This window comes from Siphateles boraxobius, unplaced genomic scaffold (assembly GCF_051911475.1).
Source record: "Siphateles boraxobius isolate OS27281-9 unplaced genomic scaffold, OSU_SipBor_1 26, whole genome shotgun sequence".
NCBI classification, from domain to species: Eukaryota; Metazoa; Chordata; class Actinopteri; order Cypriniformes; family Leuciscidae; genus Siphateles; species Siphateles boraxobius.
In genome coordinates this window covers 26650001-26666748 of record NW_027508876.1, presented here as the reverse complement: position 1 = coordinate 26666748, position 16748 = coordinate 26650001, and the positions used below count along the sequence as shown (strand labels likewise).

Sequence of the window (16748 nt, the reverse complement as noted above, 5' to 3'; positions counted from 1 at the left end):
CTTGAGGAAAGGGTGGTTAATCTCGTCCGTTTTTTATTTTTGGAATTGCATCCAATTGAATGCATGTCGAATGTTACTGCACTGATTCTTGAGAGATGAAACGTGCCCCAGAAATCAGAACAGTTAGAATGTTCCTTAAACATAGTAAACAGTTATATTTTCACTCACCAAATCTCTCAAAAATATATTAAACAATCAAGATGAAGACTAACTTGCCTGATTTTAATAATATTTTTAACAGAAAGGTGCGTTTTTAAAGGGGTATTTTTAAATAAAAATTTGTATTATATTAATATGTATTTTTTTTTCTAAAAAACAAAAAAATAATGATACTTTTAAAATAAATATATATATTTAAATTAAATAAATAAATATGTATATTTTAAATAAAAGATTATTTAAAAAATAATATTAATTTAAATAAATCTTCTTTAAAAATAAATAGTCTTTAATCCTGAATGTTTTATTTTTCATTATGCTAGTAAAGCAACTCCAAATAAACAAAATGGCTAAAATAAATGTCATTATTTTGTCAACACCATCAGATTTTCCTTGAGATGTTGCTGACATTTAAAAAGACGGAGCTGAAAATCCGTTTGAAGCCGTCCTGTGGTCTGAATTTATTCTTAATCATAGCTGAATGCTCCATTTATTATAAATATCTGACATGGTACTACTCATGTTTGTGTCTGACGGTGTTGATCTGTACAAAGCGATAGAGAATGGAAAAAACATTTGTGCGAAAATGGAAGCAGGAAGTTGCACCAAAACATGAACATGCTAAACAGATTAGTCCACAAACTTTATACTTCAATATTTATTCATTTCTGTCGGTCTTTTTGTCCCATATCTCAAGAATCAGTGCCCGTAACACAAAACCATGAAGCATCTGGACGGCAAAACCAAAATGGAGCATGGATTCCACTGCTAACACACTTAAAAGCGGACTCCTGATTTTCCTGATTATGTCGCTTTTGTCAGCAGTTTGAGGTGTGAAAACCCAAAGCGGTCCAGCGCAGATGAAAAGTTCGCCAGTTATGCTAAGACACAATTAACAGAGCAGATGATTAGGAGTTCTCTGCCATCCAGATGGAGATACAGCCCTGACCAAAAAAAAAATACAGAACAGTGGGGAAAAAAAGACTGGAGCGAACAAGGGCGAAAAATGCTTGGATGCAGAGAGTGGTTTGTGTTTTGGAACAGGTGAATGGTTTACACTCCAGAATAACCATTACCATTGTGTGTATGGAGACCAGAAGCTTGGCTGGAGTCACACACACACACACACACACACACAACAGCACCAAATGGAAGCCTTACATCCCTTTAATTTCTCCCCTGCCTTTCCTTTTCCTTTTTTTTCTCCTTAAATTCACACACCCCTCTCTTCCCTCTACAGATCCATTAATTTCGCTACGGTCCCAGTCGTCACTCACTCCCAGTCACACCCCGCACATTATGTTTTTAAAAAAAAAATTCAGTAGCACTTCTTCAGCAGTGTACTTTGGCAAAACACAAAACAAACATGTTGCGAGACAGCAGGGAAATATGACAAATGAGATTTTCCTAATCATTCCGCAACTTCAGAAAATAATACTAAAAAACTCAAAGGAGGAAGGGGAAAAAAAAGGTTATGATTATTGTGGGTAATATGAAATCACAGAAACAAATAAATTCCATTTCCAATGATGCTGTTCAATTTATTGAGCTATTTTGTTGTCCATTTAACAACCCACATGTGTCCAATAATGAGCAGCACACATTATGCCTAATTATGTATATTTGGACTGCATTCGATGGTCTAACAAAAGCTTTCGAAAGGGACAATTACGTTTGTTGCTTGGTTACATCGTTAAAAATATACCAAATAAGTGCAGATTATAGGGGTGTGGAGGTACACATGTAAAGCATGGGTATTGTTGCCAACATGCTCGTAATTTGATTCATTAGGAAATGGCAGCATTTTGTTTCTAGAAAGGAGACTGTTTTAAAACGTAATATCGACTTTAACGTTTCCGTGCCTCCGATGCCAAAAATGTTTTGTTGTTGGAGTGTATGATCACTCTCTTTTGTCAACGAGGCACAATATAATTTGGTGCATTCTATTCTCAGTTACCCTATTTGCATAATTATGCAAGCAACCACACTTGCTTATAAAAAAGCACTTTTCCAGGCTGCATAATCGACCCGGCGCCAGCTACTTTAACGCCACCGAGTTTTTAATCCGGGTTTCAAAGTAGTCGAGCGGAGGAAATCGCCCTTAATCTGGAGACCGGATGCACGGAAAAAACAGCTAGGAATTTTCTGACGGATCAACTTCCATGGGACGCCGTGATAGACAAACATGATAGATGGATAGATGGATGCGATAGGGGAGGAGGGAGAAGAGGCGAAGGAGGAGGAGGGGGAGGAGGGAAACAAATATATGAATGCAACAGATGGTAGTTTAAAATTCAGCGTCAATTGTTCATCAAAACAGACAAAACAACAGGACATCTGTCTACCTGCTGGAGTGTCAGTGTTCCTGGGCTCGTCTTTGTCCCGAGCGTTTGCCAGGTCTTCCTCGCTGGGGCAAGGGCTGGGACTGTAGTGGCGGGGCTTCATCAGGAGAGATTTCCTCTTGTTGACTGGCGCCCCGCGGACCCCTTCTGCGGCCGCACGCTTTTTACCCGCTCCGAGATGCAAGCTGGAAGGAGAACACAAGGGTCATTTAATGGATGCGTCATGTCACAAATCAACCTGTTAAACTGTCTGTGTCTGAGTATGTTATTGGTTGAGGTACAAAGATCTAATGAATCTGACCCATGAGGTTTAGGGTTGTTTAGACACATCTTGAAATAAGTTGTGCCAATTAAAACTCAAAACGGTTCTTCAATGGTTCTTTCATCAAAAAAACACTCTTGTTCTTGGTTCTTGAGTTGCGATATATATTGCAATGTCCAACAATGGCCTCTTCAGATCAGTGTTTTGGTTCTTTGTGGAACCTTTTAAGTCTTACAAATGCAGCTTACTAATAAAATGACTTACGATATTGTTCAAAAGTTTGGGGTCAGCATGATTTTCTTTTAAGATGCAAAAGTATTTGTATCCATTAAATTGAGCAAAAGGGAAAGTAAAGACATATATAATGTTACAAAGTATTTCTATTTCAAATAAATGCTGTTCTTTTGAACTTTCTTTCATTCTAAGAATCCTCAAAAAAAACATCACGGTTTCCATATAAATAAACAGCACAACAGTTTTCAACATTGATAATAAAAATAAATGTTTCTTGAGCAGCAAATCATCATATTAGAATGATTTGTGAAGGATCATGTGACACTGAAGACTGGAGTAATGATGCTGAAAATTCAGCTTTGATCACAGGAATAAATTACATTTTAAAATATATTAAAATAACAATAATGCCATTTTGAATTGTAATAATATTTCAAAATTGTACTGTTTTTACAGTATTTTTGATAAAATAGGTTTTTGACTTCTTTCAAAAACATAAAAAAATTGTACCGACCCCAACCTTTTGAACAGTAGTGTATGTGAACAGACATGACAAGATTCTCCTTTTCTCATATATTATTACTTATTTTTTATAATTGACCAATAATGCTCTCTGATAAGACAGATAACAGATAGAAATCAACATTAACTCCAAACATTAAAAACATTAAATCAAAAAAACGTCTTTCTTAATTTCTGGTCTTACAGTAAATGATACGGTGGCACACATTATTCCAAAGACAAAAATATAATTTCACCTCTGAACCGACTTTCCATTTTAGCCTTCTTATTTTTCAACCCCTCCCCTCTAACCACTTATAAGAGGCCACTTCACCATCCAATCAATTCCCGATGGATCAAATCGAGCCTCGCCCTACATTTTGTCTCACTAAACATCCTGTTTCACACACACACACAAAAAAAAGGGTGGCGAATGGCATTTCATACTCTTTAAAAGCACCGACTTTGTTACAAAACTCATCAGGGCAGCATCTGAAATTCCCTGCAAGATGTGACTAAGAAATTCAACATCGCAGATCCTCATGTGTGAACTTATGTGTGAACACAGAGTCCAAAACACTCAAGCATGAACTGGCTCATTATTTTCAATGAGAAATCTGTTGCTATTATCAGCTATCACGCTGCATAATAAGGAATGATACAGAGAATAAAATGTTTGCTGTAGGCCGATATCATAAAAAGGTAAGAGTAGACTTTGACAAAAAAAAATGCACAAAACAACTTGCATTGCATTAGTATAAAGACAATTCATGCAGCTAAATAATAAGACGCATGCAACAAGCCATTTACTACGGAAGCATGTTCCCGCCACAGAATAAAATATTTTTAGAGATAATTGCGAGTTTTTACACAATTCTGACTTTATATCTCGCAATTCTGAGAAATAAAGTCATAATTGCGAGATATAAAGTCAGATTTGCGTGATATAAACTTGCAATTGCATGTTATAAAGTCATAATTTGACTTTATAACTCGAAATTGCAACTTTATTGCAGGCAATTCTGAGATAAAAAGTCAGAATTGCGAGATAGAAAAGTCGCAATTACCTTTTTTATTCTTTTTTTCTGTGACGGAAACAAGCTTCCATAATTTACAAAACTACACCTACCCCAAAAAGTATTTGGACACTTAAAGGTACACTATGTAACTTTCGTCCCTCTAGCTGTATGCATTTTGCGGAAGAACATTGTTTTGGTTGTGCTTGACTGTGTTTTTGCCATCTCCGAAAAAAAAGCCAATGTTGTTCTTGTTTTATTACGAGCTTTGTCGCATTCTCTTTTTGCAAGCAGACTCATGTATGAATGTCATTGCATTAGAGGTAAAACATCAAATCAAGTGACATTTATTTTAAAGAAAGATATACTTGTACACTTTTCAAGCACAAAATGGATCAAATGGATCATGTTCATTAGCTGTGATAAACTAAATAACTTGAAACATCAGCTAAAAAACATCAAAACACTAGGTTAAAAGACTGAGCAAACATGATGAAGTCAAATCGAATTAGTCAAAAGAAAAGACGATTTACTTGATTTAATATTTGGTATCCAATGCAAAGACATTCATTTATTGTTAAGTGTCCAATACCTGAAATCTTAAATGCAACTTTTGACAACTGCACGTATGAAAAGCCATCAGAAAAGTCATAAACTGACACTCGGAAGCAGGTAGTGAACTCTCTGGCTTACCTGGGCGCCTCAGCGATGCAGTCAGGCAGAACTGCAAACAGAAAAAGAGAGAGAAAGAGTAAACACACATGTTTACATTTCCAGCAGCGAGCCGGCCCTTCCAGCACCTGCTTGTGATCCTTCACACACCTCTCGCTTTAATGTCACACTCAGACGGACACAATGATGAAGGCTCCTGCTGACTCGCAGAGAGACGCTTGTGTTGAGGATACAACTCTTCTGGCATACAAAACATCTTAAGCAAAAAAACGTCCTCTCCCTTTTTTTTGCGCTCTGAAAATATGGCTATGGATAGCAGCAAAAAGGATGCAAATCCAAACAAAACAAAAAGATGCAAATAAGGCTTCAGGTATTTTAAAAAACACGTTAGAGAGGATCTGCCCTTGTCCGGTATCAGTTGACCCTATTTTGCTAGTGGATTAACAGCCCATAAGGCCCTACTTAGAACCTTAAAGGGTTTTTTCAGACACTTGATTTACAGAACCTTTTAGGGGCTTCCATCATGGGATCATTTTTATAAATTAAACAGCTCGTTAACATACATTAAAGTAACCCATTAAACATGAAAGTATTATGCAATTATTCAAGATATTTCTCCTCATATAGGACCTTTTTGGCATAAAGCGTTCTCTAAAATTAAGGCAAGAACCCTAGGGTTCTATAGAGAACCTTTTTTCTAAGAGTGCACCAAACTTGAAAGAGAGAAAGTCATTCAGGTTTGGAACAATGGCAAAATTGTCATTTTTTGAGTGCTCTGGCCCTTTAAGGTCAGGCATTCTGGGTAATGTCTTTCTTATGAAGTAGGGCTGAACATCAAACAGTTTATCATGTCTTTATGTCAATTGCAACTAGTTCATTTACTCATCATTATAAGTAAAAATGTAGTTGTTACATAAAAGAGATATGTTTGTTGATGCTACACAGTGTTTCATATTACATTATAACTACAAAAAACATTTAAATACATTATATTAAATAAAAAATATATTAAATAAAATGCCATTAAATTTAAATATTTTTCATACATTTTTTATATTTATTTATACATGTATTAATATTTTTAAATTACATATATTACATATTATATTTTTATTATATTATTATATGTTTGACTTGAATAAAACTAAGTTTATTCATATTTTGTAGACTAAATGAAAGGAAAGGTAAAATGAAAATTCTCTGACAGGAATGAATTGTTTTATATTTCATAAAGCATGTTCAGGATGCACAATATTTTCTCTTGGGGCAAAATTAGCAACTGACTACACAGTGTAAGGCAATACACATATCTGGATTTGCATGGGGGAAAAAAGCTAGATCACTTTACTAAACAGTGTTTAACAATCACAGCTCTGACAGCATGATATATTCAAAGCCTCACTGTGAACTTAGTCTCACGAGATGTACAGACAGACAGAGAGAGAGAGAGAGAGAGAGAGAGAGAGAGAAGGAATGTGTGTCAGTAGGAGAGAATATCTCATTCACAGCTTCACCTCAATCCCATGGTGAAGACTCAATAAAACACCATCATGAATTTTTACCGGCACATTAAAGGGCCAGGCGCACATGAGCGGTACAGTACGTGGCTCTAAACACTTGAATAATGATGTCCCCTGTCATGCTTTAGTCGCTCTTTCCATTCACGATGCCCTCCTTAACTCGTTTGAAAGAATATTGCCACATAATGAAGTCACTGTCTATGCATAATGCATCGCCGCGGCAACCGCACCTCTCTAGCTAAAGAGGATTAATATTAAAATTGACAGATCTGATGTGAGACCGTTAAACTAACACTTCAGATCAAATGTGCGTAGGAAAAGGGGGCGTGCGCACGCGGGCCTGTCAGGAAGCCGTCGCTGAGGCATCATGGGAAATGTGTTCAGCTTGTTTATGTGAACTTTGTACAGGGCAAATATAATGCATGTTTATACAAACCAATAATGCTTTCTAAAAAGTGTTATGAGATCATGTTTCATAACAAGTGCATGAAATAAATATTATGTTGCAGAGGTAATGGGTTATACATCTTTACAATGATATGAAGCACTTTAACACTTTATGTAAAAAATTATAACGCCATTAAACTTTATAAAATGCTAAACAGATGTTAATTAAAATATTTAAATAGGAGATGACATTTCTAACTATTTGAATATAAATCGATGAGTATACTGTTGATAATTATATGAAGTCAAATATAAAAAATCAAGCTAGATATATCTACTTGATTTGAACCTTAATAAAGAATTAATTAAAAAAGATTTATTAACCTAATGAAGATAAATTGATATATAAAACATATCAATAAAAATAGATTATATAATGTATATATATATATATATATATATATATATATATATATATATATATATACACACACACACACACACACATACATACAGTATAACACACTGCTGTTATGTTTTATTGTTACGTTATATTGTTACGTTATGTTATTCGTTGTTATGCTATATGTTATATGTCATGTCACATGTCACATGTCATGTTATGTTATGTTATGTTATGTTGTTATCTTATGTTATATTATGTTATGTTATGTTATATTATATTATATTATATTATATTATATTATATTATATTATATTATATTATATTATTAAAAATAGTCTTTATATATTTTTAAACTTGTGAAGCACTTACTTGTGCCATCACATGTTTCGCTGCGATTCTCTTCACTGTCAGACTCCATCTGGAAATAAAAACAGAAAAAAAGTTAATAACAAATAGCAATTTTCAATTCCAGAGATTTATAATCCTGTTTAATAACTCTCAAATCTCAACAGGATCTCATCATCAGAGTGACAGCTAAGTTCCTGTCAGTTTTTTGTTATTAATAAGTAAGCCAGATTATTGTCATGCAAAGAGTTTATCACATTGCAAGCACTTCATTTGCAATTTCAGAAACACCCTATCTGCAAAGCATCACAACTTTAGATCTTAAAAAAAGAGAGAAAAGAATGAATAAATTTAAAATTCTAGGATTACAGTAAATAATAGTAGTAAAAAACCTAATCCAATCAATTCAGTGATTCCTGGAGCGTGCAATGAGGCGTCAGCACAAGAAACGAAAGGTCAGTGAACTTTATGACAAATAAAAGAGGGAAATTTCACGCAGTGGCTCAGGTCCATTACGTGCATTGTGTGTCGGGCTTCATATTTTGGCTTGATTTAATTGACACAGAACTACAGCAGCAAGCAGAGACCAGTCAGACAGGCCTTCACTTTTAAGAGGGTGAGACAGGGGCGAGCAAAAATATAATAATGCAAAAACCAGCGACAAACAAAAGTAGTATTGTGTGTGTGTGTGTGTGTGTGTTTAGACAAAAAGAGTTGTTAATACCGCAGCACCTACTCACTCACACTCACTCTCTCTCTCTCACTCTCTCTCTCTCTCTCTCGGTTTCTCTCTGCCAGCAGTGCCTTGCTGATCCCAAATAAAACCTATTAAATGTAATTATTCTGGGCTGATGGCGCTCTATAGCGGTCGGAGGGTCTGGTGAGCTCGGTGAGTCACTGGTTGGGCTGTTACTTCGCTTATAATGGGAAACATGACTCCTATCTCCCCTTCTCTCGGCTTGGCTGTTGTGATTGAAGCCACTGACCTGTCATACATTTATAATAGGGGGAGCAGGTGTGGCATTGATGGACCTTAATTTCCTTTAATAAACCTTTTATGTGGCCCACTCTTAATGCCACGCCGGCCCTCTCCCGGCTCCCGACGCGTAATAGCTTCATTACTTTTGATTACTGGGGGCCCCTATTGAGACAAACAACTCCCAAACACTATAGATTACATTCTGTAAAAACTAATGTACCTGATTAGTTCATTACACTGGCTCGCTCGTGTACACACAGACGCACGCTAACACACGTAACGCCAGAAGTGGCCTGGCGCTTCCGGTCGGGCTTTTCTGAACACCTCTTGAAAGCTGAAACTATTAAAAACTGCGAGAGCCAGGTTTTTGTATCGTGATTTCTGTATTGTTTCGCTGAGAGAGTAAAAAGAAAAGCTTTTATTAGCCCCGACAAGCACAGGGCTTTATTTCAACAAAGGTTACGCAGATTTCAAGGGTTACGTAATTTGATATTTGGTATGTTCAGAGCGGAAACTTTGACATGAGGAGGAGAGCGATCAGGCAACAGCTGCTCACTAACAATCCCTTAAATTACACATCACCACCTCACAAAACCAAACCATATGTCAACAAGCGTCGCCGGCCTCAGGTATCAAGTCAGGTTCAACTGAGCCTGCCAAAAACAACTTTAAACAATGGCACAAGTGATTCCCCAGACAAACTACAAACAAACTTTGCATGCTTTACTATAATATACTATGTTGGAATATACTTTTAATATACTGTGCAACTATCACTTAAAAAAAGCTAACATTTTCTGCAAACTAAAATAATCAAGTTTGTTCATATTAAATAATATATTATGATTGAATATTTTTGACTTTTTCTTTCCTTTTTGCAGTGTTGTACTGGGAACAATACTTTTAAAATGATTGTGTATCATATTGGCTAAACACACACTCAAAAATGGTTTATACTAAAATGTTAGAAAACCCAAACTATGTTGAAAGTTATGTGCTGACATAGTTATGAACAACAGTTGCCCCATAGAGTTTAATTTTAAGTGCATTTCGATTGTGTCTAAAGCTCACACAGAAAATGTTAAATAAAAAATGAATTTAAAAAAAGATGGATAAAGTAACTCAGATTGGCTACTAGAGAAATGTACTAATACTTTTCTACTTTCGTAGGCCTAAATGATTATGTAGCATGTAAATACACACCAACATGAAAAACAGAGGCAAATTAATTGTTTTAGTCCACAAATTGATACATATGAACAGGAGTGTGTAAACTACTGGAAGTGCACATGCGAGATATAGTACTCTGACTGAATCAATGGCCAATATATATCCACTGCAGAAAGAATGACTCATTTTACCTTTGTTTTGTTTGGTCTGTAATGAATAAGGTGTTCTGCTCCAGTTACTGCACACACGTTTCTTCAGCTGTTCTAAGATGTGTGTGTGACATTCATGCTCTGAGTGAAGAAGAAAATGACAAAAGATATCAAGGACAAGTGTTTTTGAATGACTAGTGTGGAATACATTTTTTTAATCACAAATGTGTCCTTTAGAGAAAACATGACACAGAATACAGCAGTTATAAGGACATTTTTATTGTAAAACATTCAAAAGATATTTCTACCCTGTTGAAAATCACTATAACTCAATGCAGTCAGGTTGCTTCAGTCATTTGAAATCATTCTTATGACATTTTTAGATTGTGCATACTTTTTAAAGAGACAGTTCATTTTTAATTCACTTACGCTTGGATGACTACATTTAGGAGTTGTTGGAATAGTAATGCTATTCATGCTCAGAGTGAAAGAAAGACTAAAAATATCAAGGGCAACTTGAATTGCACTTTACGGAGTATGACTAGTGTGAAATAATTTTTTAACTCACAAATGTGTTCTTAAGTGAAAACATGACCACAAAACCTGCAGTTATAAGACATTTCAGATTCATGTAAAACATTCAAATGTGCAGCGTTAACTTTAAAAATCTATTTATATCTGTTAAAATGAACTCAATGCACTCAAAGTCATATTAAATAATACTTTTTTTGTGTGCCATTTTTAGGTAACAGTGCACAGTTTAAAAACACTTTTATTTTAAATTCACTTCCACTCGGACGACTACACTCAGGAGTTGTTCGAAGCGCTAACCGTGAATGTTACAAACGGTGCCGTTGAGAAACCTGGGAGTGAATTACCAGACAAGACCTCATGTGGCTTTCTTAACAAGATGCAAATTGATTGCTTGACAGAAATCAAATAGCTTGTGTGTAATTAATATGGTTAATCCGGGAAGAGTTTTGTGTGATTGCGCGCATCGGGACAATTTAAACGCTGCGCTACACAACGCCTGAGCTCCACTATTGGTGAGCCATTCATGCCTGTTGGCTTTGAGAGCGAGAGAGCGAGAGAGAGAGAGAGAGAGAGAGAGAGAGAAAGAGAGAGAGAGCTTTGTGTTAATTATGGATAAAAACTCCCAGCATCTTTTGCCCGTTGGCCCCCACCACCACACGAGCACAGGGGCCCGGAGACGAGGAGGGGGCCCCCCTCATTAGCATAAGAAGAAAAACGGCCCACTCCTTGAGCGGCCTGTCATCTGCTGAATCATTATAAGGGGGTTTCTCTCGCCCCTTCTGCGCGCAGACAGCGTCCCTCTGAGGGCCGGGCCACCAATGTGCAAGGCCTCGCGGTCTCCAAGGAGATAGTGCTTCCTGATGCGGCGTGTGTGTGTGTGTGTGTGTGTACGTCTGCGCGTGTGTGTATGTGGCCGCTGCACTTTACCCTAACCCATCTGCTCTTTTTCTCAAAGCCCCGTCTGAGCCCAATGAGAGAGTTGCACTTTACAGCCTCTAGACATCAATGGACGTGATTTGATTCAAATAAAAGACACGGCGACCCTTAAAAACATACATACAAAGACGATTAGTGTTAACATACACAAATGAGAAAGAAAATATGAATGACAACTTCTGGTCAAAACAGAAACGCAGACGCTATCATTAAAGGCCGGGTACAATGTTAGCGCATTCCTAGTCTTTAACACATGAATGCTAACATCACCGAAAATAAGACAAACAAACAGACAACGACACAATGCCTATGGTAATTACATTTGTTATCAGCATCACAATCGCTCATTGGATTTAACCACTCAAGGGACAACTGCTAGTAACCAAACCTCAAATCATCTTTAGATTTATTATGACATGCACAGAAAACGTATTCCAGGTTAAATTGCAAGTTAAGCGACAATATTTGTGTATTCTGTTGAATAGCACGGAAAATATTTTTAGGAAAAACAAATGGAAGTCTGGAACAATGGAAGTCTATGGGGCAAGTGTACAAACTTGTGTTTTAACTTATATTTGACACAGAATTCACTTCTATTTAACGATTTCAATTCATTGTAGGTTATTAGTAAACAATTAGTAACAAAGTAAACCAAATGAGTGTCACGGAAGCAGGGTGATTATCATTAACTAAAACCATTAAAAACAGGTTACACTTTATTTTAAGGTGCCCATGTTAGAGAGTAATTCACTAAATGTACTTACTATAGGGTTAGGGATAGGATTGGGGTTTAGTTTAGGGTTAGCTGCATGCAATTATGCATAAATTATAGTTATTATTATAGTAATAACATGTAACGTGTAAAGAACACTGTAAAATAAAGTGTAACAATAATATACCTAAAATAAAATGAATGGTAACTGAAATAAAATACAATATAAAAAACTAAACTTAATCTAATTTACTAAAATAACAAACTAAAATTTTTTTTACATTTTTTCAGACGAAAAAAACAACAACAAAAAATGAAAGAGGAAAATATAAAAAATATAAACAGAATCAAATCATTTTTGATAAAGCAAACACTTATTGTGGATGTTAGATTTCAGAATGTTGACAAATGAAAAAAACAACAACCCATAGACATAAAGTCTATGCAGCATGTAACGATATTCACATAGACTTCCACTGTAAGTGCATTTTTGCGCACACATTTTTACAGGGTTTTCTAAATGAGTCGTCCAAGTTATTTATCTTGCATTTAATTTAAATTTAACAACTTTTTAGACTTTTCAGAAGTGCATTTCTAAAAAAGAAAGGCTTTTTTAAATGAAATGTGCACGCCTACAAGTGCTCTCTCTCGCTCGCATTAAGATTTGTCTTTGTATCTCGACTTTGTGAAATGATAGAGGGTAAAAAAGCAGAAAGAAATAAGCGTAAAAAAACATCCGAAGCACACTCAGTGCCCTTTTCCTTCCTGAATGACTGTTATGATTAGATTGTACTTTCAGTGTAATTACGGAATAAGCACTATGTGGCACTAAACAATGAATAAATAAAGACCTCCAGCTCTATCTCCACCCAGATACCTCCCCCCCTCTCTTCTCCTCTCTCCTTCCAATCACCTTTCCCTGTTTTCTTCTCTCTCCATATCACCTGTCTCGCTAGTATCGCACAGAGAGAGTTATGAAGACACACAGGATCTCATTGCAAGGTCACACACTCTCTTTCTATCTCGCTCTCTCCCTCTTTTTGTTTGTCTGTAGCGTCTGGCTGGAAAAGGGTTAAGCCAGGAATGGATTTAATTATGGAATGAATGGAATCACAATGCGCCTGCAGCAAGTTTGTGCCTCCTTATTTATTAAAGCTGCTGATGGTCCAGGTTTGATGAGCCACTTCGGGCATAATTGAGTCATCATACAAAGAGGGTTCCACGCATTCAGAGAGGTTTTATCAGCTGCAAACAGACCTGATTACTGGCAATTACACTCTGATCTAGGAGGATGGTGGTGGTGGGGTGGGAGGGGTAACTTGTGTGTTTATAGTTTACCCCAGGAATAATTTCCACATTCATTTTACATGCTAAGTGTTTTTCTGTTGCGGCGTAATAAAGCGCAAATCGAGAGATAGCGGCGTTTTACTTTCATTTTCCACCCTGCGCTGAATGTCTTACTGTAACCGAAAAAAAAGGGGGAAAAAGAAGAAGAAAGGAAGAAAATAATTGCAATTGAATGCGCATCGGCTGGGCGGTTGGGGGTTTTGTTTACATGCTTTTTGAAATTATAAAGCACGCGGAGGTGTGAAGCAAACATTGACATATGTCTGAGCTGGGTGGAGTTGAACACAATCCATTATTGTACATTGCTTTGATTCTTTTTACTTCAATGGAAATTAATTACATGCACATCAAAGATTGATCAAATCTAAAAAAAAAAAAAAAAAAAAAAGAAATACTCACAATGATAAAAAGCACAGATCATTCACTATATAGGCCTTCTGCCTAAAAACAAAGGCAGAGAGATGTAAAGAAAAGGGACGCCTGAGATTAGAAGGGGCGGGTGTGTGTAAACGTGAGATATCAGTCTTCGTGTACTTCATGCCAGACACTTTAAACTGTGAAATCTGAGAACTCAAAAAGCTGCTATTTTAACTTCTGTTAGCTCCTGGAATATGAGGCTATGTTTTCTTTCTAGGGCAAGCATAATTAGTTTCAGTATAATTACCTTAAAGTGCATCATCTGTCCCTAGGTCTAATGTGGGAGTAACTTCAAAGATACACTTGTTTCCAAATGTTTAAAGCATTTCTCATCTGATAAATTATTCGATGAGAAATCTGCCAGCAAACGCAGATGATAAAAAAGGTTGTTTGCAAAGGAAAATTGCAAAAGCTCCGAAGTTAAAGCTCGTGCAAAAGAATTCTGCAGAAGTGACCAAATAAAATAAATAAATGATAAAGTCATTTAATGGAGCACAAAAATAGATAAAACACTCCTATGAAACTAAACACTATATCAGGTACAAAACCACATAATTAAATATCCATCCATCCATCCACCCATCTATCTATTAACTGTACTGAATAATGTATATATTATTTATTATAACGGATTCTTACTATTGTAAAAAAAATAAAAAAATTATCGGGTATTTTTTGCTAAATTTCTCATTGAAAGGAAATTTTAAAAGTGTATATATATATATATCCAACAAATGCACAATAATTGTTTTTGCTTGCAATAGTAAGAATTTGTGATATATATATCTCGAATTATTATATAATATGATATACATAATTTTTGCAATATTAAGAATTCATTTTAATATTTATTTATATAACAATTTAAATATATATAATACATTTAAAAAATGCCATTTGCCAGCAAACACACAACAAAAATGTTGTTTGCACACTAAGAATTCATCATAAATAATACATTTTATTTATTTATTTATTTATTTTATTCGTTCATTCATTCATTCATTTAGTTAATAAAACTGGCTCCAAAAGAGCTAAATAATATTGTCAGGCACTTTAATTTTTTCTGATAAAGTCTGATGGCCAGTTCACCCTTTCTGAAGCTCCTTTAAAATACAGTGTCATTTGAACAGCGAGAGATACTTCAAAAAAGTCTAGTAAAAGACCTATTTTAGGGACACAACTATATTTCAGAAAAGTTATTGGGCAAGTGAACATATTTATTTATGCTAACAACTGCATTGTCTCTACATCTTGAATTCAAAGGCTGACCTATCGCTTCCCTTAATGTGCGTTGGAGAAGCATAAAAGGGCATATGAAACGAAAATGAGATGCCACAATCGAGGCCAGGTGTTAGCAGGGACAACTTCCACGCTTGTTCTCCGTTATCAGCACGCACTGATCCGGCCCATTGTCTCAGGACGGGAAGGTATCTCAATAGAGAGGATGCATGAGTACTACCAGGTGGTCGGCAATTTGTTGAAGCCGTGGCTACCATTCCAGCTAAATCCTGGAGCACAAAAGCCAGGTCTCCAGGCTCTGAAGCCCTTGGGTTAAAAAAATGGAAAAAGAGAAAGGGGGGGAAGTAGGCCTATATCACACAGGCAGGGTTTGAAAGGAGAAGACCCTTTAAACTCCTGATTCCTAATAAGATTGAAATGAACAGCTCGCATGGCAGCTGTACTTTTCCCAGGGTTAATTACCTTTCACTGCACTTGCCTAATGAGTCAGCTGTTCCTGTCATTAAACAACTCCACTTCACCATAGCTTCTTCATCCTCCACAAACACTGGCCCTCCTGTTTGCTCACTTGTTTCAGCAGCATGTGAGACTGAGAGAGAAAAAGGGAAAGGTTGCCCTTCATGGCATATGTTGGGAAACTGGCGGCCACTGACAGTGTTGAGCTCTGATTATGAAATTGAACCCCAAAACAATCTGGCAATGCAAGGGAGGGTGAATTACACTTGTGATTTAGATTCACTTCGCATAAATTGCTTTCTTTAAAATGACAGTTTTTGTAATCTTCAAAAAGAGTTACTTTTTCCCAATACACTAGTGATTCCCGACCTGAGAACTTGTGCCGTTTAAATTTTGATTTGTTAAATCTGCAGTTTAAAGCAACATAAACATGTTGTGGCTATCAAAGGGTTAGAAAAATAAATACTTAATAGATAATAATGAAATAATAATAACAAATGATAATAATAATAAAAGATTAATATATTAAAAATCCTTTATAATGACAAAATATGATAGTGTAATCTGTCAAGTTGTACACTCAAAGTACAATATATCTGCTAACTATAATGATAGTATCAATTTAAAATTAATGAATGAATTAATAATACATGATAATAATAAAATAATAGATTAAAACCACAACTAATTTGTGTTTAATGTCATTATTTCAGTTCCTTTATAAGGACCAAAATATAATAATGTGTAATCTGCCAAGTTTTACACTTGAAGTAGAATATATGAGCTACTTATAATTAACAATGTATCCATTTAAAAATAAATAAATAAGTAAAATAATTCAAAAATACATTAATAGATTAAAACCACAACTAATTGTGAGTAATGTCATCATTTCATTTCCACTAAGGACAAGAATATGACAATGTATAATCTGTACATTTCTACACTCAAAGTAGAATATA

At 35.6% G+C, this 16748-nt stretch overlaps 1 protein-coding gene across 2 annotated transcripts in view; it reads right to left on the bottom strand.

Moving 5' to 3' along the window:
* The window catches only part of st18 (ST18 C2H2C-type zinc finger transcription factor), a 47547-nt gene that overhangs the window by 22967 nt on the left and 7832 nt on the right, over window positions 1-16748 (bottom strand). The window contains exons 1-4 of one of the 2 annotated variants that reach the window (XM_077245197.1): window positions 10185-10283; window positions 7869-7917; window positions 5208-5238; window positions 2505-2686 (exon numbers count right to left, since the gene is read on the bottom strand). In XM_077245197.1, coding sequence (XP_077101312.1) covers window positions 2505-2686; window positions 5208-5238; window positions 7869-7917 — 262 coding nt within the window. In that variant the 5' untranslated portion in view covers window positions 10185-10283. Of the gene's footprint in view, window positions 1-2504; window positions 2687-5207; window positions 5239-7868; window positions 7918-10184; window positions 10284-16748 lie in introns of those variants that run through there. The other variant, XM_077245196.1, reaches the window with a different exon arrangement.